The 26,286-nt window shown below is 35.9% G+C and overlaps 1 protein-coding gene across 2 annotated transcripts in view; it reads left to right on the top strand.

Annotated features, from left to right (window-relative positions):
- Window positions 1-26,286, top strand: part of DACH2 (dachshund family transcription factor 2) — an 873,940-nt gene that overhangs the window by 830,938 nt on the left and 16,716 nt on the right. For both annotated transcript variants that reach the window (XM_070785446.1, XM_070785445.1), the window contains 2 exons: window positions 19,582-19,730; window positions 19,856-20,003. In XM_070785446.1, the coding sequence (XP_070641547.1) occupies window positions 19,582-19,730; window positions 19,856-20,003 (297 nt within the window). The remainder of the gene's footprint in view (window positions 1-19,581; window positions 19,731-19,855; window positions 20,004-26,286) is intronic.

Raw genomic sequence — 26,286 nt, 5'->3', positions numbered from 1 at the left:
ACATGAAATTTATGAGACCTGAACAGGCACAACATATAATGGTGAAGAACTTAATTTTTAAATAACTTATTAAAAAAATGAAAAAGCTTGTAAACAAAAACATATACTGCAAAATTCAACTTTCCAAATCCTGAATTTAGGATTTGACTGTCTTTGCTTTTAAGTTAAACTCTAACTCTACTATGAGGAATGCATTAAAAAAAAAAAAAAGGAATTCATAGGCCATTTTTACCTACTTTGACTCATGTCAACCTTACAAAAGCATACATAGCACACTGGATATGTAAAATTCCAATCTTCTTTGCTAAATTATAGTTATCAAACAATACATTCTGTGGCAAGAGTAAACACAAAGCAGAGGGAAAATGCAATTTTTGGCTTTGTTTTGGTAAATATTGTAATGTTACAAATTGGCAGCCAGATTATTCACTATCATATTGGCATACAGATTGCATTGCACTTAAAATTTGTTTAAATTAATGAACAAAGTCTGAGAAAAATGAAGGAAATTAAAAAGAGTTTGATCTGTGATATATAAGATCTATTCCAACTCTTAAAATTATTTAAACAAGTACTATGGGAAGCCATTGCCTTTATAAGGCTTTTAAGATATTTATTTTTCCCTGTGATTGAATTTTTCAAAGTACTAAGCTATCATGGATAAATATGTTTTTACCAGCTTTATGACTCCCTAGACATTATATTCTCTAAAAGCATTGGATCTGCTTGGACATAAACTGTATTACAAAAAGGCCGTGTCATTTGAACAAGGTGTATAGCTTTGAAAGTGTATATACAATACACCTATAGGAATGCCAGTATCACTAGTGTAATGCAGTTTTAAGGCCTGTCTTTTATTATAGTAGACCTGAGTAATTTGCTCCCATTTTATGTCTCAATTTTATTAGGGTATTTTACATCTGTGTAATACTCCTACTACTGCCTGTCTATACTTTTTGGCTTCAGTGGATGGCATGGGATATACTATTTAAGAAGACTAAGCAGGGAAAGACAAGATTTATCTTTATAAGATTTTTTTTAAATTTTATTTTATTTTTAAACTTTATGTAATTGTATTAGTTTTGCCAAACATCAAAATGAATCCATCACAGGTATACATGTGCTCCCCCTCCTGAACCCTCCTCCCTCCTCCCTCCCCATACCATCCCTCCGGGTCATTAGAAAAGTAAATAATAAATATTACCTGGGAGCTGAAAATTTGGCCTCTATTACTTTAAATGTTTGGGAGGGTTGACAAAGTTTAAAAAGCTATGAAATATTTTTAATAAAATTTTGCTAACCATAGAGCCCACTTTCTCAGTAAGTGGGAAAAATAATACATAAGTGTCCAGATAGCTCAGAGGACGTTGCAAGCAATAATTATATTGATGCATTAATGTCCAGGCTAGAATAGCATATTGTGTAGCCCTTACTCTCTGAAAGTTTTTTTTTTTTAATCAGATTTTCTTAGAGACAATGTTAAATTAAATTAGATATTTACTTGGGTTATTAGAACATTCTCCCAAGAAACTGTGATGTAGATTGTGCTTGAAAATACAGGCTAACTTGGCACATTTCATTATCTGTTAACATAGGTGTTTTAACTGAAGGTAGGATGGATTGCACTGTTAGCAACTAAGAGTAGGAAGTAATTTCCAACATTATATAAAAATACGGTTTTTTTTTTTTGTTTTGTTTTGTTTTTAAACGCTGGAAAAATGCCAAATGGGAGCTGAATGATGGCTGGGAGGTGTCAGTCAGTATAGAAGGAGTGAGAAAAGTGATTTTCCATACTGATCCATTCAGATTGGGAAAATGACAGTCTGGGGAAACTAGATAAACACATCTGACCAGGGGATAAAATCATGCTCCTTAAAGTAAACCAAAGGAAAATGAAGACAGGTACACGTCATATGCAGAAATGGTTGATATACGGTACTAAAATGAATAGGAATCTAATGCTATAATGTTGCTTCTTAAAACACTTTATCCAAATAAATGAATCAAAAACATAGAATTGGAATCTAGTACAAAAGTTTGGGTGATATATTCAAGTCTGACTGCTGTTGTTGTTTGGTTGCTAGGTCTTGTCTGACTCTTTGTAACCTCATGGTTGTCAGTATGCTAGGCTCCACTGCCCTCCACTGTCTCCAGGAGTTTGCTCAAATTCATGTTCATTGAGTCAGTGATGCTATCTAGCCATCTTATCCTCTACCACTCCCTTCTCCTTTTGCCTTCATTCTTTCCCAGCATTAGGGTCATTTCCAGTGAGTTGACTTGGCACCATGTGGCCAAAGTATGGGAACTTCAGCATTAGCCTTTGCAATGAATATTCAGGACTGATTTTCTTTCTGATTGACTGGTTTCATCTTCTTGCAGTCCGCGGGACTCTCAAGAGTCTTCTCCAACACCATGATTTGAAAGCATCAACTCCTCAGTGCTCAACCTTTTTTACAGTCCAACACACACATCCATACCACACATTTGTCTATACAGACCTTTGTTGTCAAAGAGATGTCTCTGCTTTTGAATATACTGTGTAGGTTTGTCATAACTTTCCTTCCAAGGTCCAAATGTCTTTTAATTTCATAGCTGCTGTTACCATCTGCCATGATTTTGACCCAAGAAAAGAAAATCTGTCACATCTTCCACTTTCCCCTTCTATTTGCCATGAGGTGATGGGATCAGATGCCATGATCTTAATTTTTTGAATGTTGAATTTCAAGCCAGCTTTTTCACTCTCCTCTTTCACCCACATCATGAGGCTCTTTACTTCCTCTTCACTTTGTGCCATTAGAGTAGTATCATCTGCATATCTGAAATGGTTGCTATTTCACCCAGCTATCTTGATTACAGCTTGTTATTATTCCAGGCTGGCATTTTGCATGATGCACTCTGCATATAACTTAAATAAATAGGATGACAATAAATACATTGTCATATTCCTTTCCCAATTTGGAACCAGTCAGTTGTTCCATGTCTGGTTCTAACTGTTGATTTTTCACTCACATACAGGTTTCTCAGGAGACAGGGAAGGTTGTCTGGTACTCCCATCTCTTTGAGAATTTAGCACAATTTGTTGTGACCCACATAGTCAAAGGCTTTACCATAGCCAATGAGGCAGAAGTATATGTTTTTTCTGGAATTCCCTTGGTTTCTCTATGATCTAGCTAATGTTGACAATTTGATCTCTGGTTCCTCTGTCTCTTCAAAACCCAGGCTGCACATCTGCAAATTCTCAATTCATACTGGTGAAGCCTAGCTTGAAGAATTTTGAGCATAACTTTGCTAGTGTGTGAAATGAGCCCAATTATATGGTAGTCTGACCATTCTTTGGCATTGTCCTTCTTTAGGATTGGAATGAAAAGTGACCTTTTCTAGTCCTCTGTCATTGCTGAGTTTTTCAAATTTGCTGACATATTGAATGCAGCATCATCTTTTAGGATTTGAAATAACTCAGCTTGAATTCCATCACCTCCACTAGCTTTGTTCATAATAATGCTTCCTAAGGCCCACTTCACTTTACACTCCAGGATGTCCAGCTCTAGGTGAGTGACCACACCATCGTGGTTATCCAGGCCATTGAGATCTTTTTTTTTTTTTTTTTGTATAGTTATTCTGTGTATTTTTGCCACCTGTTCTTAATCTCTTCTGCTTCTGTTAGATCTTTACTGTTTCTGTCATTTATCATGCCCATCTTTGTATGAAATACTCCATTGATATCTGCAATTTTCTTGAAGAGATCTCTAGTCTTACCCATTTTATTGTTTTCCTCTACTTCTTTGCATTGTTCATTTAAGAAAGCCTTCTTATCTTTCTTAGCCATGCTCTGGAACTCTGAATTCATTTGGGTATATTTTTCCCTTTCTCCCTTGCCTTTTACTTCTCTTCTTTATTCAGCTATTTGTAAAGCCTCCTCAGACAACCACTTTGCCTTCTTGCATTTCTTCTTCTTTGGGATGGTTTTGATTACTGCCTCTTGTACAATGCTATGAACCACCATCCATTGTTTTTCAGGCACTCTATCTACCAGATCTAATCCCTTGAATTTATTTGTCACCTCTACTGTGTAATTATTAAGGATTTTGTTTAGGTCACACCTGAATTGACTAATGTTTTTCCATACTTTCTTCAATATAAGTCTGAATTTTGCTATACAGAGCTGATGATCTGAGCTACAGTCAGATCAAAGTCTTTTTTTTTTTTTTTCTGACTATATAGAGCTTCTCCATCTTTGACTGCAAGGAATGTAATTAATTTGCTTTCAGTCCTGACCATCTGGTGATGTCAAATTTTAGAGCTGTCTTTTTGATTATTGCAAAAGTGTTTACTATAACCAGTGTGTCCTCTGACAATATTCTGTTAGCTTTTGCCCTGCTTCATTTTACATTTACAAGATAATAATTAAATATATACTATATTGGTTCTTAATTTTGGTTTTATTTTCATTTGTTCTCACTACATGATTCCTCTGGATGAATTCATAATATTTATACATTCATAGATACAGAAAAGTTTAGAGAATTATACTTAATATTAACTACTGTTTTTTGTTGGGCTTTGTACAAAGTAAACCTTAAAAATGTATTTTTTCCTCAGAGGAAATATCATTGATTATGCATATGTATAAATTTGGGATCAGATAAGTAAAGAAAATGGAGAAAATCAGAGGAACCCAAGCTGTCACTGGATGTTGAGAGCTAAGAAGTTACCTGGGTAGCTCTGATCACTTTGTGTAGTATTAAAGTAATTCAGATCATGCAAACAATTCTTTTATGTCATGTGCTTTTAATAGGAGATATATATATATATATATATATATATATATCCTGCAAGGAGATCCAACCCGTCCATCCTAAAAGAAACCAGTCCTGAATATTCATTGGGAGGATTGATGCTGAAGCTGAAACTCCAACACTTTGGCCCCCTGATGCTAAGAAGTGACTCATTTGAAAAGACCCTGATGCTGGGAAAGATTGAAGGCGAGAGGAGAAGGGGATGACAGAGGATGAGATGGTTGGATGGCATCACCAACTCAATGGACATGAGTTTGAGTAAACTCTGGGAGTTGGTGATGAATAGGGAGGCCTGGTGTGTTGCAGTTCATGAGGTTGCAGAGAGTCAGACAGGATTGAGCGACTGAACTGGATGACTGACTGATACACACACACACACACACACACACACACACACACACACGCATATGTGCTCAGTTGTCTCCTACTCTTTGTGACCCCATGGACTATAGCCAGGAAGATCCTCTTGAGAAGGGAATGGCCATCCACTCCAATATTCTTGCCTGGAGAATTCCATGGACAGAAGAGCTTGGCGGGCTGCAGTCCATGGGGTCACAAATAGTTGGACATGACTGAGGGACTAACACTTTCACTTTTTCACCTCATATGCTATGTACAGTGCTATGTGATTCCATGTTTGTTTTTCCACTTAAACCTTCCACAAACACTTCTCAGGTAATTCTTCCTATTCTACAATTAAGGCCATTGAAGTTAAGAGATATAACATTCCAAGACACAGATTCAGGCAACTTTGTTGTGTTTTAAGTAGAACAGAAGAAGCATACATTTCAGGAAAGAAAGGAATTAAAATAAGAAAGTGGGGTATCTGGTGATTAACCTTTGAATAACTATTGAAGTTATCGTGAATGATACATTTGTGAACATTTTGTAATTGAGACTTCTAATACAATTATTAAAGGAAATCACTGCAATACTTTGCAATTTGCAAATATGTGAACTCATTTTAATTGGCACCACAATACCAGGCACAACTGAGTACTCAATAAATGCTTCTGATAAAAGTCACAACGTTAGATGTGAATATTGAAATAGAAGTGAGTAAAACAAACAAGCCATACAACCTAACTCAAAACATAGTTGAGGAAGAGATAATGTGAAACATGAAAGACAATAGGATATTAACTTGTTTTATTGATAATGTTTAGCCCTCCTTGCTTCCTTGGCTATATCTTATGAATTATTTTATTATTATTTTTTATCATCTATTTACATCATTTTCTAAAAGAATTTGTTCAGCAGATAGTATAAGCTATCATGGCAATAGACACCATCTAAAAATAGGATTGTGCATTTGGTGAAGATTGTTGATCTGAGCATTATTAATGGATACTTACTTCTTTGATAAAACTTCAGAGATTTCCAAAGGAGAAGCAACAGTTTTGATGGTCTTAACGCCAACATTACACAGAAAATTTTTTAAAATGTAAAAATTGCTGTGTTTTTCTCTAGTAATTAAAATTTATTTTAAAGAAAATTCAGTTTTGTAAAATAATTAAATGATTGGACCATAAACAAAGCTGAGCACTGAAGAATTGATGCTTTTGAACTGTGGAGTCAGAGAAGACTCTTGAGAATCCCTTGGGCAGCAAGGAGATCAAACCAATCAATCCTAAAGGAAATCAGTCCTGAATATTCATTGGAAGGACTCATTTTGAAGATGAAATGCCAATACTTTGCCTGATGCAAAGAACTGACTCATTGAAAAAGACTCTGATGCTGGGAAAGATTGAAAGCAGAAAGAGAAGGGGATGACAGAGGATGAGATGGTTGGATGGCATCACTAACTCAATGGACATGAGTTTGAGCAAGCTCTGGGAGTTGGTGATGGACAGGGAGGCCTGGCATGCTGCCGTCCATGGGATCACAAAGAGTCAGACAAGACTGAGCGACTGAACTGAAATGAACTGAATTGATTGGCATAATTTTGAACTGGCTAGATTTACAATAGTGTTTTGATTATGATTTCAAGACTCATCTATTAGAAAAAACTCTTAATTGTTTTCTATTATAAAAATATGATGCCTCAGTGCCTCAGATTTTTTTATTTACTAGCTAAAACAGAAAGATCAGTATATGTTCTCTTCAACGTATGTGCATACAATTTTCTATGTCTGAGAGAGACACAGAGAGAGGAATGGAGAGAAGAGAGAGTTAATTAATGAATAAAAGAATGTTTTCATGTTTATATCATTGGTACTGTGGTAACATCAAAAGTATAAATATTTCCAGGCCATAAATGGGTACAATTGCAGAGTTATTAGTGATTGTGTCAATATAAATGTCATACCTGTATAATTATCTACATATTCCTCATTACAGAATTTATACAAGGTGACAAATTATAATCCAACACATAGACTGTTCTTGCCAAAATGTCATTGTCATTCAAATGACAGTGTCATTCTAACTTTAACTCATCTTTAATTTTTCATCTTAATCCTAACAAAATATCCAACTTCTATCTTTCACAAATACAATGAAATAGTACTCAAATATTAATCCATATAACAGCTGATTTCCATACTGAATGGTTGCTTATGTTAAATTCATTCTTGGAAAAGTATTTTGCTTTTACCTGTATAGACTAACTTTTTTTAACTGTTGTTTCCTGATCCTTTGTTACAAATAGATTTCATTATACACTTTTTTTTAGTGCAGTATAAATTGGTCTTCAGAATCTCTAAGTCTGTAGAACAATCTAGTTTATGTGTCTCTAATTTTACACAATTTCTTGAGGCTATGAAAATACATGTTTAAAATTAGGTATCATTTTTAAATTTCTTAAAGTATAAGAAACAATATTAATCATCTTTAAATGTAGCAAAATTTACTTTTATATAGTTCAGTGGTTTCTCAAACTGTGATCTCCACACCAGGAACATAAAACATCAGCTGGGTACTTAGTAATTCCAGTTGCTAGGGCCTACCCTAAACTTACTGAATCAGAAAATTTGGGAGTTGGAAAAAATTTTTAAAGAACTTCAGGACGTTCCAATGCATGATAAAGTTTACCAACCACTGATGTTAAGGTACTGGATTAATAAGTTGTTCTCCTGTACCTTCCACTGATCTACTTAGATATGTTAACTAAGGGATTTAAAAAAAAAAAAAAAAAACAGTGATTTTAAAGTTAGCAGGACTGCCAGATCAGAGCAGTAAATTTTTCTTCCTGATTTGTGCCAGATTAAGAAGAGAATTTTCCTCCCTGGTGGATGGAAATGATTGCACATTTCCTGGCAGGGAAGCAAAATGAAAAATCTGCTTTATAGCATCTGCAGTCAGCTAGATGACTGAACCTCCAGTAAGTGTTTAAAAGCAGGGTTATATTAGAACCCTGAGGCTATTTTGCAGATTAAGCCAGGGCAATGAAACATTATCACCTGGAAGGAGCAACTGATTGATGGAAATATGTACTCTCTCCCCCATTTTTCCTAAACACATCTCTTTAAAGCATCAGCTTCCTTCCCACTTTACCTCTATGACCACACCTGCTTCCTGTTTGCCAGTTTCTAATGCAGACTCCTACATATTAGCTTTCCACTCATTTATTGTTCTCCCCTTTGCAGCCCTTTTTCACAGAGGTAACTGGGCTTGTTTTCTGAAGCAGAGACTTGAACATGCCTCTAGTGCTGTTTGATTGTATATTGAAAATTCTTGTCTCTCTTGCAGTTTTTAGATCAAATTCTATTCTTTGTATGAAATTTCTTTCTATTCCAAGTCCTCAGCTTTTTTTCTGTTTCTATGTTCTAGAAAATACAGATGGATTTTTTAAAAATCAGTCATTTTTGCTTTAATACAATAATACATCTCAAAGATAAAAGAAAAGTATGTATATACTATTACTCTTTTTAGTCCACAAAGGACTAGGATATGCAGACTGGTTCAATAAATATACAGTAGGCATGTTTTGATAACTATATCAACTATTTTTTGAAATTGCAAAATTTCAGTTTGTCATAACATCTATGAAAGTGAAGTCATTCAGTCGTGTCTGACTCTTTGCGACCCCATGCACTGTAGCCTACCAGGATCCGCCTTCCCTGGGATTTTCTAAGCAAGCGTACTGGAGTGGGTTGCCATTTCCTTCTCGAGGAGATCTTCCCGACCCAGGGATTGAACACGGATTCTCTCACTGTAGGCAGACACTTTACCATCTGATCCAAAAGGAAAGTCCATAACATCAGTTCAGTTCAGTCGCTCAGTCGTGTCCGACTCTTTGCGACCCCATGAATCGCAGCACGCCAGGGCTCTCTGTCCATCACCAACTCCCGGAGTTCACTCAAACTCTTCCATCGAGTCAGTGATGTCATCCAGCCATCTCATCTTCTGTCGTCCCCTTCTCTTTCTGCCCGAAATCCCTCCCAGCATCAGAGTCTTTTCCAATGAGTCAACTCTTCACATGAGGTGGCCAAAGTACTGGAGTTTCAGCTTTAACATCATTCCTTCCAAAGAACACATAGGGCTGATCTCCTTTAGAATGGACTGGTTGGATCTCCTTGCAGTCCTAGGGACTCTCAGGAGTCTTCTACAACACCACTGTTAAAAAGTATCAATTCTTCGGCGTTCAGCTTTCTTCATAGTCCAACTCTCACATCCATACATAAACACTGGAAAAACCATAGCTTTGACTAGACGGACCTATGTTGGCAAAGTAATGTCTCTGCTTTTTAATATGCTATCTAGGTTGGTCATAACTTTCCTTCCAAGGAGGAAGCATCTTTTAATATCATGGCTGCAATCACCATCTGCAGTGATTTTGGAGCCCCCGAAATAAAATCTGACACTGTTTCCACTGTTTCCCCATCTATTTCCCATGAAGTGATGGGACCGGATGCCATGATCTTCATTTTCTGAATGTTGAGCTTTAAGCCAACTTTTTCACTCTCCACTTTCACTTTCATCAAGAGGCTTTTTAGTACCTCTTCACTTTCTGCCATAAGGGTGGTGTCATCTGCATATCTGAGGTTATTGATATTTCTCCCGGCAATCTTGATTCCAGCTTGTGCTTCTTCCAGCCCAGCGTTTCTCATAATGTATGCTGCATACAAGTTAAATAAGCAGGATGACAATATGCAGCCTTGATGTACTCTTTTTCCTATTTGGAACCAGTCTGTTGTTCCATGTCCAGTTCTAACTGTTGCTTCCTGACCTGCATACAGATTTCTCAAGAGGCAGGTCAGGTGGTCTGGTATTCCCACCTCTTTGAGAATGTTCCACAGTTTATTGTGATCCACACAGTCAAAGGCTTTGGCATAGTCGATAAAGCAGGAATAGATTTTTTTTTTTTTTTCCCTAGAAATCTCTTGCTTTTTCGATGATCCAGCAGATGTTGGCAATTTTATCTCTGGTTCCTCTACCTTTTCTAAAACCAGCTTGAACATCCGGAAGTTCATGGTTCACATATTCCTGAAGCCTGGCTTGGAGAGTTTTGAGCATTACTTTACTAGCGTATTAGATGAGTGCAATTGTGCAATAGTTTGAGCATTCTTTGGCATTGCCTTTCTTTGGGATTGGAATGAAAATTGACCTTTTCCAGTCCTGTGGTCACTGCTGAGTTTTCCAAATTTGCTGGCATATTGAGTGCAGCACTTTCACAGCATCATCTTTCAGGATTTGAAATAGCTCACTTGGAACTGCATCACAACCACTAGCTTTGTTTGTGGTGATGCTTTCTAAGGCCCACTTGACTTCACATTCCAGGATATCTGGCTCTAGGTGAGTGATCACACCATTGTGATTTTCTGGGTCATGAAGATCTTTTTTGTACAATTCTTCTGTGTATTCTTGCCACCTCTTCTTAATCTCTTCTGCTTCTGTTAGGTCCATACCATTTCTGTCCTTTATCGAGCCCATCTTTGCATGAAATGTTCCCTTGGTATCTCTAATTTTCTTGAAAAGATCTCTAGTCTTTCACATTCTGTTGTTTTCCTCTATTTGTTTGCATTGATTGCTGAAGAAGGCTTTCTTATCTCTTCTTGCTATTCTTTGGAACTCTGCATTCAGATGCTTATATCTTTCTTTTTCTCCTGTGCTTTCACTTCTCTTCTTTTCACAGCTATTTGTAAGGCCCCCCCAGACATCCATTTTGCTTTTTTGCATTTCTTTTCCATGGGGGTGGTCTTGATCCCTGTCTCCTGTACAATGTCACGATCCTCAGTACATAGTTCATCAGGCACTCTGTCTATCAGATTTAGTCCCTTAAATCTATTTCTCACTTCCACTGTATAATCATAAGGGATTTGATTTAGTTCATACCCGAATGGTCTAGTGGTTTTCCCTACTTTCTTCAATTTAAGTTTGAATTTGACAATAAGGTGTTCATGATCTGAGTCACAGTCAGCTCCTGGTCTTGTTTTTGCTGACTGTATAGAGCTTCTCCATCTTTTGCTGCAAATAATATAATCAATATGATTTCAGTGATAACATCTGTAGACTATAATAATTATTTATTCTATTGGAAAGGCTAAGAGTTGACAAGAAACTCTACTTCAGTCCCCTATTTATTCCTTCCTTTCACCATATATTTGTACAAAAAAAAAAAAAAACTTTTAAAATTATGTATTCATGTACTATATTACCTTTTGAAATAGAAAAAAAAAAGGGAATAAATCTGATGATCTGAAGTTTTACCTCACGGTTTAAGATTATTGGTATGTATTCAAAATCATTGCAACTGTTGTAGATACCTGATAGTTAATTAAATACCAGATAGACAGCAATAGGAACATTAAAAACACTAAAAGGTACCCACTCTCATAGAGAGTATACTGTAATAAAATGAAATGTAGCCACTGCTACCTTATGCATGCTCAGTCATGTCCAACTCTTTGCGACCCCATAGATTGTAGCCCACTAGGTTCCTCTGTCCATGGAATTTTCCTGGCAAGAATACTGGAGTGCATTGCCATTTCCTCTTCCAGAGGATCTTCCTGATCCAGGGATCGAACCCATGTCTCCTACATTGGCAGGTGGACTCATTACAACTCTACTAGCTAGGAATCCTTGAAACATGTAACAAAAATAAAGAATAAATAAGTTATGTTGTATATTAAATGGTGATCAATTTTATAGGAAAAAATCATGTAAAGGGGATGGAAATGGGGTTCAGGCTGCAATGTTAAATCAGATGTTTTGCATAAGTTTCACTAATAAGGTGATATTTGAGCAAAGAACTGAAGTCAGGAACCTGAAATTAAATGTCTAAGAACTCTAAAACATACCATGTAAACTACTGTGTTAGTTCTAAATCACTGACTGTACTTTATTGTCTTATTAAGCATATTAAACTCTCTAGAAGTTTAGTACAGAAAGGGAGATCTAGTTAATTGTTCATTCATTGAGATTTTCCTATATAATTTTGAAACAGTTCTGGTTCTCAACCAGTATTGACATTTGGACCAGATAATTATTTGGTGGGGATGGAGGAGGGGGCTGGGCATCCCTGGCCTCTACCATTGGATGCAAGTAGCACACACCCCTACCTCCTCAGTTTTGACAGTCATAAATGTCTCCAGCTACTGCCAGCTCTCCTCTGGGCAGGAAAATTGCTCCCAGCTGAGAGCCACTGGTCTTGGCTTAGTAAGTTTTCTCAGACCTTTGATAACTGAGAAAGTAACATTGGCCTAATTTAGAGTGAAGCCAGAGTCATCCAACTCTGGCTTCCAAAAGAGGATTTATTTCAACATGTCATTTCATGAGGTGTTAGTGGATGCTTAGTTTGTCAAATACATTACTGTAGTCTCCTCTTCCACTCCTGGGAATTTTCAATAAACAATTTATTTAACAAGCATGTATATTGCCTTTACTTTGAATAACTTTACAAATATTACTTTATTAATATTTATAACAACCCTGTAATATAAATATTATTATTATCTTAACTTTACAGATGAGTAAATTGAAGCACAGAAAGATTAAGGAAATTTTCCTGGGGCTAGCAAATCACAGAGCAGTATTGCAAACATAGAAAGTCAAGTTCTAGCATCTTTTACTCTTTGTCACTATGGTCTCAGCTATCTGTTTTAACTTCTAACTATGTTAATATTTATAATTAGCATTTTAAAGGTTCTGATATGTTTTATTTTGATAGATTTAGTAAATAAAAATGAGAACAAAATGCTCAGTAAAATTTAATTTCAAATAAACAAATCATTATTTAGCATAAGGATGTTCCATAGAATGTTTTGGCATACTTATTAATATAGTAAACAAATAATTTGTTCTTTATTTGAAATTCAAATTTCACTGGGCACCCTGTAATTTATCTGACAGCTCTTGCTTTAAAGAAAACTGTTTAATACTGTCCAAAGAAATTTTTTTCAACACTAGTTTGAACAAGGAAACTTTTTCTTATCGCAACACTTAATATCCTAGAGAAGTTCCATGGGACTTTCCTCTAAGGGCAGTGGGAACACTTTTCAACTAGAGTCAATAGATTAGTTTGAGTACTTACTCCAGACCACAGTGATCTCTCATTCTTTGAACTCAGAGGGGCACTTAATCTATGCCACATGATTTCACACATAATTGTACACTTCTATAATTGTACACTTCTATAACTTGTTGACTTTTTTCCAAAATAATGTGTCAGCTTCTTAATTAAAGGGACTGAGTATCATACTTCCTCCAAATCCTTCACTAAATATAATATTTATTATCAGCATACTATTTTATCTGAAAGATGATTTATTTCTAATTAATAATTTATAAAGGGAGTCTGTTTTTCCAAATTGCTAATCTAAGCATCTAGAGCAATACAGGGCCATAGTTGGTTTAAAAGTATTTTGCCTCACTGTCTCAGGCTGGTGACCCTTCATTCCTTTGCTACTAACTTTCAGTTTTCATTTATCAGCATTTTTTTTTTGATTCCCTAAAGAAATGTAACAATTTGGGGATCAAGTTTTTCTTTTCAAATTTGATGATGGCAACACTTGAGTCATTGTTCAACTCAGACCATGAACACTTCCTCATATTCATGCAGGTCAGATCATTTCACAACAGTTGGTCATTTTGTTGTTGTTATTGTTCCTCATTTTGGAAGAGGGAAGCAGGTGTCTTGCTTGTGCCAAATGTAATACTAGTGACACCAACAAAACAGAATCCCCTGGGCTAGATCTATTTAGGGGAAAGCTCTGAAATAATGAAATTTAATTTATTTGTTAAAGAATGAAAACTGATGACCTGGTAGGTGGCTGCATTTTTCCACTGCTAAGTGATTCAGCTGTGTTCAATTTCTATTCCTGTACCACAATCCTCAAAGCCCAGAGGAAAGAAGAAACACTTAACCCCATGAAAAATGGAAAAACACTAGAGTCAAGCAGAAAGTCTCCAGCATCCTTGACTTTAATTTTTAGAACGATTTTTCCATCCTGAGTACTTACCATATGTTTATATGTTTTTCTATAAATAAACTTCTTGTCAACTTTTATATTTATTCATCTGGGCCCTAAAAGTAAGATATTAAAATTAACAGCTTGTTCTCTAAATGGATTTACAAGTGCTATTACAAAGTATGGCAGGTTTAACCAACATGTTCAATAAAAGTAGTCTCCAATTTGCTTCAATAAATTCAGGCATTGCTCATATCCTCAACTAGATAGCAGTTCTATCTTTATCTTTTTGTTTATGCCATTGCATCATATGTTTTGCTAAATATTTTAATACATGTATCTTGAACACTAGACTTTTAAATAAAATTTCTCCATCAAAACACTTTCTCCCTGGATTAAAAAGAGATTCTCTTATTTCACTAACAGTATATATTTCTAGTACTTGCCACATTTAATTTCATTGCCAATAAGGATTTTCCAATCCTACCTAATAAAATCCTACATAAAAGTACATCTATTCAAACTCTGAGGAAAATGTAAGTGCTACTCAGATCATTCATTTTTGTAGCCTGTGACTTAAATTAAAAAAAAAATGATGAATGGTTTGACAGTTTTCACTTATATACACCGAAATATAATACACTTCAACTAGTTTTTGGCTATTATGGACCTTAAAATGCAATATGACCTTGGTCAGGAAAAGCGTGTTTGGTTTGCACAGAAACTTAATCATGAGAAGTCATAAATAGAATCCTTCTTCTTTATTGCCCTTTTCTAGGACTAGGAAATATATTTCTTCTGGGACAGATAGAATATGAACAATGGGCCAAATAGAGTCCAGGGTTATCTCATCCATGTGAAAACGGCTGCTGAAAATCGATATGATCTCTGCTCTACTGTCATCTCAGTTCCCACCCTCTGTGTCCTATTTGTCTTTTAGTAGAAGCTTAGATCTGTGTGCTGTCTCTGTGTGTCTCTCTTGGGCCAGATTATCAAAATGAATCATTGCCTGCATACCTCTTATATTTCTATTTATTTTCCTGGTGTTGACTAGGTCTGATGAAATATGATTCTTTTGCATTTGATCCTCATTGCAGCAAGTAGCACCTAATTCAGCTGTGTCTGTCTCTTTAAAGAAGAGTAATACAGTTTTGAAACTTCAATCTACTGTACAGCAACATTACAAACCATAGTCCATGCAACCTGTCTTCTTAGTCAATAGTAATTTTCCTTTCAGACAATTTAATGGAATTTCATTAATCTCCAAATAGAAGATTTCTAGCAATTTTAATGTAGTTTTAATTTTGTTTTATGCATACTTAATTTACTGCTTTCCTTTTCAGATTTTTGTTAATAGAATACCCCTCTGATTCTGACCACTGAGGTTACATGTGTGTGTAGAGTAAGACATGACAAATAATCCATATTTTTAAGAACTCTGCCTTGATACAAAGTATTTATTCAGGAGAAACATTATGTTATATATGAATCATCAGGAAGTCAACATTCTAACTTTGTAGTGGTTCATTTTGCAAAAATAAATCTTCTATGAGGCTACATAAATTCATCTTGAAGATTTATAAACACCAATATAAATATGTTGAAACTCCCTAATTACTGTTAATATTGATAGATCATTGTGAAGTCATTCTATCTATCCACTTAATTCATTCATAGGCAGAAGACAAAATGCTAGCTAAATCAAGACTTCGATAAATAAAGCATAATATTGCTTCATTAGTTGTTGAGAAATGAGCCTTTTGAGACATTACAGCTGCTACATAAGACATTTTTTATAAATTAGATTTTTAATGAGATATTTCCAATGTTCAAACCTTGTAGTTGAAATTGTTCACAGAATCTGTGTTCATTCTCTCTGGAATACTTTGCCTCTTCTAAAGCTACTACTGACAAAGAAGGAAGAAAGAAAGGAGGGAGAGAAGGAAGGAAGAAAGAAAAGTTCTGTAAGAGGTTAGGGTTAATTTATAAGCAAATTCTATAAAACACATGCATCAAGCATTTAGGTTCAAGATATTATTTGTTAGTTTTACTAAAAACCATTTCCTGGGAATATGTTCCTTTTAAAATATTTTATTTATTTTAATTGGAAGATAATTATTTTAAAATATTGTGGTGGTTTTTGCCATACATTGACATGAACCAGCCACATATGTCCCCCCTATTCTGAACCTCTGTCTCACTTCCGTCCCCACCCCATCCCTCTGGATTGTCCCAGTGCAACGGCTTTGAGTGTGCTGTTTCACACATCGAAATTGGACTGGTCATGTATTTCACATCTGGTAATATACACATTTCAATATCATTCTCTCAAATCATCCCACCTTCGCCTTCTCCCACAGAGTCCAAAAGACTGTTCTTTACATCTGTGTCTCTTTTGCTGTCTCACATATAGGGTCATCATTACCATCTTTCTAAATTCCATATATATGTGTTAATATACTGTATTGATGTTTCTCTGACTTACTTCACTCTGTATAATAGGCTCCAGTTTCATCCACCTCATTAGAACTGACTCAAATGCATTCTTTTTTATAGCTGAGTCACATTCCATTGTGTATATGTACAACTTCCTTATCCATTCGCCTGCCAATGGACATCTAGGTTGCTTCCATGTCCTAGCTATTGTAAACAGTGCTGCGACGAACATTGGGGTACATGTGTCTCTTTCAATTCTGGTTTCCTTGGTATGTATGCCCAGCAGTGGGATTGCTGGCAGTTCTGTTTCCAGTTCTTTAAGGAATATCCACGCTGTTCTCCATAATGGCTGTACCGGCTTACATTCCCACCAACAGTGTAAGAGGCTTCCTTTTTCTACACATCCTCTCCAGCATTTATTTTTTGTAGCCTTTTTGATGGCAGCCATTCTGACCGGCATGAGATAGTGCCTCACTGTAGTTTTGATTTGCATTTCTCTGATAATTAGTGACAATGGGCATCTTTTCTCTATGTCTTCTTTGGAGAAATGTCTGTTTAGTTCTTCGGCCTACTTTTTGTTTGGGTCATTTATTTTTCTGGTATTAAGCTGCTTGTATATTTTTGAGATTAATGTTCTGTCAGTTATTTTATTCACTATTATTTTCTCCCATTCTGAAAACTGCCTTTTCACCTTGCTTATAGTTTCCTTCATTGTGCAAAAACTTTTAAGTTTAATTAGGTCCCATTTGTTTATTTTTGTTTTTATTTCCATTACTCTGAGAGATGGGTCACAGAGGATCTTGCTGTGATTTATGTCAGAGAGTGTTCTGCCTATGTTTTCCTCTAAGAGTTTTATAGTTTCTGGTCTTACATTTAGAGATCTAATCCATTTTGAGTTTATTTCTGTGTATGGTGTTACAAAATATTCTAGTTTCACTCTTTTACAAGTGGTTGACCAATTTTCCCAGCACCACTTGTTAAAAGAGTTTGTCTTTCCTCCATTGTACATTTTGTCCTCCTTTGTGTTTGATAAGGTGTTCATAGGTGCATGGATTTATCTCTGGGCTTTCTTTTTTGTTCCATTGATCTATATTTCTGTCTTTGCACCAGTGCTATAGAGATGTTCCTTATAGTTTGCTGTGCAAAAAGGAAATTCACAGTTTATTTTATCCATATTATTGAATTCTTTAAAACCAATATTCAAATGCCCTGTAACATTTTGGATTCAAATAATGTGAAACTTTATTCTCTAAAATAATTGTTTGTATTTTTATCTCTATAGGCTTTAGAAAATTAGAAATTGTATAGGTGATCTACATAAGAGTACTTTATTCAGAGATAATGCTATCCCATTAAGTAATCCCACAGAAGTTCCCACAATTGTATGCCACAGGTTTCCACACAGCAAACCATGATGACTGTGAAATCAATGGGATTCAAGACTCTGGACACTAAGTATATAGGCTGCTTGGGCAATTGAAAAATGAAGTCTATGACAAATCCATATTCCTATCCTTACAAGGACCAGAACCAATAGGTAGAGTTTTGTTTTCAAACCATGTGAAAATTCTAGATTTCTAGTCTAGATTCAAGTCTAGTTTTTTAAATATTTTTTAATAAGTCTCAATATATATAGGGTCACTGAAATTTTTTATGACCAGAGAGATGCATATTTTCAAATTTTGCATGTGCTGAGTTACTGAAATAAGGAAACTGTGGTGAATAGAATAATTTTGTTTGAGGTGCTGTGATTCAATTCACTGTACACTGCTATAGAAGCCATTTAACAATATCAGACTTTGATTACTTTCCATGATTACCTCTGTAGAAGTTTGCTTTTACATATGTCAAAAAATCTCCAATTCCTAATTGCAGAGAAAATTTTGCTATATGGTTCACACATCTCACACAAAAGATTTTCAACCAGAATTCAAGTAGATAGTCAATTAGTTAGCTTCTCAAAGTAACAGGAGACTCCTTTTGTAATTAGATGTATCTGTGCCAAACCTGAAATATTTTATTAGACAAAAATTCTATTTCTGTCTCTTCATATCAAGCTTTAAAGGAATCTCATTAAAGTCATGAGTGTGTAGAAGTTAATATACAAATAAAAGGAGAGAAAATATACATTTTGTGGCTTTACACCATAGGTTATTATTTTTTTCATAAGAAATAGTCTTCAAAGTAAGAGGTAACACTGGAAAACAGTCCAGATCCTAAACTAGTGAATGATTAAACACAAAGTAATATATCCATGAAATAGAAAACTTTTCAGCAATAAAAAGGAAAAAAAAATCCACTGATACATGCCACAACATAGGTAAACCTCAAAAAATATATGCTAAGCAAAAGACAGACAAAAAGACCATTTACTGTATGATTCTATTTATGTAAACACCTAGTAAAGGCAATCCTATAGAGACAAAAATTAAATTAGTAGTTTTAGGGACTTGAAGTGGGAAAGGAGATTAATATAAATGGGCATAAGGATTATTTTGTGGGTGAATGAGGTATTCTGAAATAGAGTTTTGGTAATGGATGTACAATGTAAAAATTAGTGATGCATACATTCAAAAGGTGAATTTTATTATATGTAAATTATATTCCAATAAATGTGTTAAAACATGGAGGTAGATGGATATAGACATAGGTATATATATACATTTAAAGAGAAACATATAAAGCAATTTATGTTTTACTAAGAAATGATTGGATTATTTAACTTATAGATAGTAATGAAGATATCTTAAATTTGTTTTTAAAAACTTTATGCCAGTTAGCAGTAAATGTTGCTTCATTTCACAGATTCTTTACTGAAACATTTATTTTTGAGAAGTTAGAGTCAGGTGCAAAATAGGTGTGGCTTCCAATTATGAGTTTTCCATCAGTTAGCTTTAGAAACAAAATCTTTATAGATGCTATTAGAGGTGAAGGAAACATAGTGAAGATTTTGAGCTATTAGTTTATGAACCTTCTGATATTAGTTTTGTTTTTTGCAGAAGAGGTACCTGTTCAAATTCCAATGATGAAGTCACCCTTGGACAAGATCCAACTGACTCCTGGGCAGGCACTGCCTCCTGGATTTCCTGGACCATTCATTTTTGCTGATAGTCTGTCCTCTGTGGAGACTCTGTTGACCAACATTCAGGTCAACAATATTTCTATAAACAAAATAAATGTAATACAAGACATTAGCACCTACATCAATTATTTCACATTTGAGAAATTAAAACAGATAAGATGAACCGTATGTCATTTCCTGTACTTTGACAGGGTTTACTGAAAGTGGCTTTGGATAATGCTCGCATTCAAGAGAAGCAGATTCAACAAGAAAAAAGGGAACTGCAAATGGAGCTCTATAGAGAGAGAGAAATTAGAGAAAACCTTGAAAGACAACTGGCAGTTGAGCTTCAAAGCAGAAGTAAGTTTAACAAACTCAGTGTAACTGAAAAAGTTAACATTGTGTTGGAAATATTTTCCGTAGTAATAGAAATATTCTCAGATATAGCCTGGAACTGCTGAAAAGGGCACAATCATGATAAAATCAAATCCCATACCCACCAGGTAGATGACCCACAAACTGGAGAACAATAATACCAAAGAAGTTCTCCCAATGTTGTGAAGATTCTGAACCCCATGTCAGGATTACCAGCCTGGGGGTCTACAAAGGGACTGATAATCCATAGGGAATCAAGCTTTGCAGGCCAGAGGGATTTGATTATAGGACTTCCACAGGACTGACATAAAAAGAGACTCTAGTCTTGGGGAGCACAAACAAAATCTTACACACACCAAGAACCAGAGGAAAGGAGCAGTGAGCCCACAGGTTGTTGTTCAGTCACTCTCATGTTCAACTCTTTACAACCCCATGAAATGCAGCGCACCAGGCTTCCCTGTCCCTTACCATCTCCTGGAATTTGCCAAAGTTCATGTCCATTGAATCAGTGATGCCATCCAACCATCTCATCCTTTGCCACCCTCTTCTCCTCCTGCCTTCAAACTTTCCCAGTATCAGGGTCTTTTCCAATGAGTCAACTCTTTCCCTCGGGTGGCCAAATTATTGGAGATTCAGCATCAGTCCTTCCAAAGAGTATTCAGGGTTGATTTCCTTTAAGATTGACTGGTTTGATCTCCTTGCTTTACAAAGGACTCTCAAAAGTCATCTACAGCACCACAGTTTGAAAACATCAATTCTTTGGCATTCTGCCTTCTTTATTGTCCAGCTCTCATATCCATACATGACTATTGGAAAGACCATAGACATGACTATATAGATCTTTGTTGGCAAAATGACACACTGTCTAGCTTTTTCATAGCTTTCCTACCAAGAAGCAATCGTCTTCTAATTTCATGTCTGCAGTCACCATCACCAGTGATTTTAGAGCCCAAGAAGAGGAAATTGTCACTGTTTCCACTTTTTCACCATCTATTTGCCATGAAATGATGGGACTGGATGCCGTGATCTTAATTTTTTTTTTTTTAATATTGAGTTTTAAGCCAGGTTTTTCACTCTTCTCCTTCACCCTCATCAGGAAGTCCTTTAGCTCCTCTTCACTTTCTGCCATTAGAATAATATCATCAGCATATTTGAGGTTTTTGATGTTTCTCCCAGCAATCTTGATTCCAGCTTGTAGCTCATCTAGCCCAGCATTTTGCATGATGTGCTCTGCATATAAGTTAAGCAAACAGGATGACAGTAAACAGCCTTGTCATATTCCTTTATCAATCCTGAACCAGTCATTTGTTTCATGCAGTGTTCTAAATTTTGCTTCTTGGCCTGCATACAGGTTTCTCAGGAGACAGGTAAGATGGTCTGGTGTTCCCATCTCTTTAAGAATTTTCTAGTTTGTTATCATCCACATAGTCAGAACCCACAGGAGATTGAACAAAATCTACCTGCTAGTGTTGAACGGTCTCCTGTGAAGGCGTGGGTTCACAGGGGCTCACCACACAGGTGGGGGCACTGGCAGCATCAGACCAGGAAAGTCCCCCTTGTTGTAAAACCCTTATGGAGTTCACCATTAACCCTAGATATAGAACTCATAGACCCCAAGGCTGACTCATCTCAGGCCAAACAATGAACAGTGAGGGAATGCAACTCCACCCATCAGCAAGTAACTGGTTTAAAGCTTTACTGAGCAAGGCTTTGCCCACCAGAGCAAGACCTAGTTTTTCCCATCATCAGCCTCTCCCAGCAGGAAGCTTGCACATGACTCTTAGCCTCATCCATCAGAGGGCAGACAGAAGAAGCAAAAAGAAGCACAGTTTCACAGTGGCTAAACAAACAAACAAACATACATATTATAGAATGTAATCATGATGAAAAAGCAGAAAATTATGTCCCAGGTGAAGTGACAAGAAAAAAAAAAAAAAAAAAAACAGAAAAACAACTAAAAGAAGTGGAGATAGGCAACCTTTCAGAAAAAAAGAATTTAGAGTAATGATAGTGAAGATGAGCCAAGATCTCAGGCAAACAATGCAGAAGATGCAAGAAATGTTCACCATAAATCTAGAAGAACTAAAAAGAAACAGAAATGAATAATACACCAGAAGGAATTAATAGAATAACTGAAGCAGAAGAACTGATAAATAACCTGGAAGAGAGAATGGTGGAAATCATTGCTGCAGAACAGAATATAGGAAAAAGAATGGAAAATGAAGATAGCCTAAGAGACCTCTGGGATACTATTAAATGCACCAACACTCATGTTATAGGGGTCCCAGAAGGAGAAGTGAAAGAGAGAAAGGACCTGAGAAAATATTTGAAGATATAATAGCTGAAAAAATTCTCTCACATGGGAAAGGAAATAATCAACCAAATAAAAGCATGGAGGAACACATTAAGACACATAGTAATCAAACTGACAAAAATTAAAGACAAGGTTAAAATATTAAAAGCAATAAGTGAAAAATGACAAATAGCATACAAGGAAACTCCCTTCAGGCTATCAGCTGATTTAACAACAGAAATTCTACAAGTCAGAAGGGAATGGCAGAACATACTTAAAGTGATAAAAGGGAAGAAACTGCAACCAAGAATACCCTACTCAGCAAGATTCTCACTCAGATTTGATGAAGAAATCAAAAGCTTTCCAGATAAGCAAAAGTTATGAGAATTCAGCACCACCAAACCAGCTTTACAACAAATGCTAAAGGAATTTCTCTAGGCAGAAAACACCAGAGAAGGAAAAGACCTACAGAAAAATAAATCCAAAACAATTAAGAAAATGGTAATAGGTTCATATAATTACCTAAGATAATTACCCTAAATGTAAATGGATAAATGCACCAACCAGAAGACATAGACTGGCTGGGTGGATGAAAACATGTGCATGTATGCACTTCCACTTGTTGACCCCCAAGATTGTATGTAATTATTTATATTGTTGTTAATCATGTTCCCATTATGGCTTGCAATTTTAATTATCTTTTATTTTTTGTCTAGCTATTGATTGTGAAAACTGATAAACATCTTTCACTATTGTAAAAAAAAAATCCTTATGTATGAAATGTTTACTCTTTGGCAAGAACAACACTAGATTCTGAAGGTAGAAGATAAATAACACTCAGTTCCTGTTCTTGAAAGATTTACATTTCAAAGGACTAGCACAACCAATCAGTTAATTTTAAGACAAAGTGGCAAGAGCAATGATGTATTTATATATGTTTATATAGAGAGAGGATAGTTAGTTCAAATTGGTGCTCTGGGGATTTAATGGTTGAGGAAGGTTTTCTGATGCTGCCACTTGAATCTGAGTCTTGAAGAATCAGTAAGCCAAGAAAGAAAGGGCATGAAAGTACCTGAGCAGTTTGTTCATTCTGCACCAATGAGCCTGACTACACAGTCCATAGACTTCTCCAGGCCAGAATACTGGAGTGGGTAGCCGTTCCCTTCCCCAGAAGATTTTCCCAGCCCAGGGATTGAATCCAAGTCTCCCACATTGCAGATGAGTTATTTACCAACTGAGCCACCAGGGAAGCCCAAGCATAGAGGCAAGAAGCCTCAAACATGGGGAACTATATACAGTTTTTTATTACTGTGGCTCTGACTTTTATAAAGTAAATGTTGAGAGACGATGCAGAAAGTTGAAGCTGAATTATGAAGGAGATTTTTAATTATGGAAAATATTACCTTGGATTTTGACCTGTAGATTATGGGAAGTATTAAAAGATAAACAGGGGAATGATCTGGTCTGATTTTAATTAGATAAAACACTCCAGTGTTGGGAATAGATTAGAAGGGGCCTTAGAGTGAGGTTAGAAACAAGGAAGCTATATAAAAGGAGATTGCTGTCATCTAGACAGTGGTGAAGAGGACTGAAATAGGGTAGCATATAGACACAAAGGGAAAGAATGAAGAAATACTGTTCAGAAATAGAAATACCTTTTCAACAATGGGTAGACATTTGATAATCTGCAGACATGGATAATGAGACTAGCTTGTATCAAAATCAAAGAAAATTCAAAATTTTACTTTAACCAATAATTTCCACCTCTTCCTATATTTCCCATAAATTACTATACAGCAGCAAGTGGTTACTGTGTTTTTAGCTTCTTTCCTTTCTTTGCTTAATCTTCTCTAGAATGATCACAAAGCAAACGTTAAGTAAGAGTTAAAGAGTATGAAGGAGAGGCAAAAAAGGGAGAGAAAATTTACAACCCACATAATACTTCCCTAAACAAGGAAGGATTACTCCATTTAAGTAAAATCCACTAACTTTATATTATTCCAAAATAACATTATATTCATAAATTTGTATCAAGAAGTTTAAATTTTATAGATATTTTCCTTAAGGCCTAGAAATTATAAGCTTAGTTCAAAATGGAAATTTAACCTTTGCATTTCAGAAGAATTAAACATTATCTTATCTTGCTGAAGTCATTAAATACTAGAAAACAAAGGCTAAATTATCTTTCTAAGGTTTGGAGAAATTAGTACATTTTTGATATTTGGTATGCGATATGTATTATTATGATTGCTGTTCATTCAGTAAGTCGTGTCTGACTCTTTGTAACTCCGTGGACTGCAGCATAGCAGGCTTCCTTGTCCTCCTCTATCTCCCACAGTTTGCTCAAATTCATGTACACTAAGTTGGTGATGCTATGTATTCATTTCATCCTGTGCCTCTCTCTTCTCCTTGTGCCTTCAATCTTTCCCACCATCAGGGTCATTTCCAATGTGTTGGCACTTCATACCAGGTGGCCAAATTATGGGAGCTTCATCTCCAGCATCAGTCCTTCCAATGAATGTTCAGTGTTGTTTTCCTTTAGGATTGACTGGTTTGCTCTCCTTTTAGTCCAAGAGACTCTCAAGAGTCTTCTCCAGCAGCACAATTTGAAAGCATCAATTCTTCTGCACTTAGCCTTTTTTGTGGTCCAACACACTCATCCGTATATGACTACTGGAAAAACCATAGCTTTGACTATACGGAAATTTATTGGCAAACTGATGTCTCTGCTTTTTAATATACTGTCTAGGTTTGTCACAGCTTCCATCCAAAAAAAAAGTGTCTCTTAATTTCATGACTGCAGTCATCCTCTGCAGTGATTTTGCTGCTGTTTCTGCTGCTAAGTCGCTTCAGTCATGTTCGACTCTGTGCGACCCCATAGACGGCAGTCCACCAGGCTCCCCCATCCCTGGGATTCTCCAGGCAAGAACACTGGAGTGGCTGCCATTTCCTTCTCCAATGCATGAAAGTGAAAAGTGAAAGTGAAGTCGCTCAGTCGTGTCCGACTCTTCACAACCCCATGGACTGCAACCCACCAGGCTCCTCCATCCATGGGATTTTCCAGGCAAGAGTGCTGGAGTGGGGTGCTATTGCCTTCTCCAGAAGTGATTTTACAGCCCCATAAAAAGAAAACCTGTCACTGCTTCCACTTTTCCCCTTCTATTTGCCATGAAGTGGTGAGATCAGATTCCATGATCATAGTTTTTTGAATGTTGAGTTTCAAGTCAGCTTTCACTCTCCTCTTTCATCATCATCAAGAGGCTCCTTAGTTCCTCTTCACTTTTGGACATTAGGGTGGGGTTATCTGCATATCTGAAGCAGTTGAAATTTCTCCTGGCAATCTTCATCCCAGCTTGTGGTTCATCCAGCTGGTATTTCACATGATGTACTCTGCTTATAAGTTAAACAAGCAAGGTAACTAATCTGCTACTATGAAAGAGCAGAGGGCAATTGTGAATTATTATGATTAAGAGTCATAAAAGCACATTTTTTTTGTAGGGAAATTATTTATACTAAAGTAACAAATAATTATTGGCTTCCCTGATGGCTCAGTGATAAAGAATCCACCTGCAATGCAGGAGACATGGGTTTGATCCCTGGGTCAGGCAGATACCCTGGAGAAGGAAATAACAACCCACTCCAGTATTCTTGTCTAGAAAATCCCATGGACAGAGGAGACTGTCAGGTTGCAGTCCATGGGGTCTCAAAAGAATCAGACATGACAGTGATTAAACAACAACAAAAATGAAATAATTATATGTTTAATATACTAACATTCACAAATTGATTTATGAAAAACTACATACATTAAAATTGGCATCTAACTTTTAGGGATCTACCCATACTGATTTCTGTTTACTCCTTATAGACTCTTCAGGTCAATCTTTGTAATTGATAACACATCTATTTTCTTTTAAAAATTCCTAGACATAGTAGATGTAATATTGTACAATTATAATAGTAAAATATTTTTAT

This window comes from Bos indicus, chromosome X (assembly GCF_029378745.1).
Source record: "Bos indicus isolate NIAB-ARS_2022 breed Sahiwal x Tharparkar chromosome X, NIAB-ARS_B.indTharparkar_mat_pri_1.0, whole genome shotgun sequence".
Taxonomy (NCBI): Eukaryota; Metazoa; Chordata; class Mammalia; order Artiodactyla; family Bovidae; genus Bos; species Bos indicus.
The sequence above is the reverse complement of the archived record's forward strand: the minus strand, read 5'-3'. Positions and strand labels throughout refer to the sequence as shown.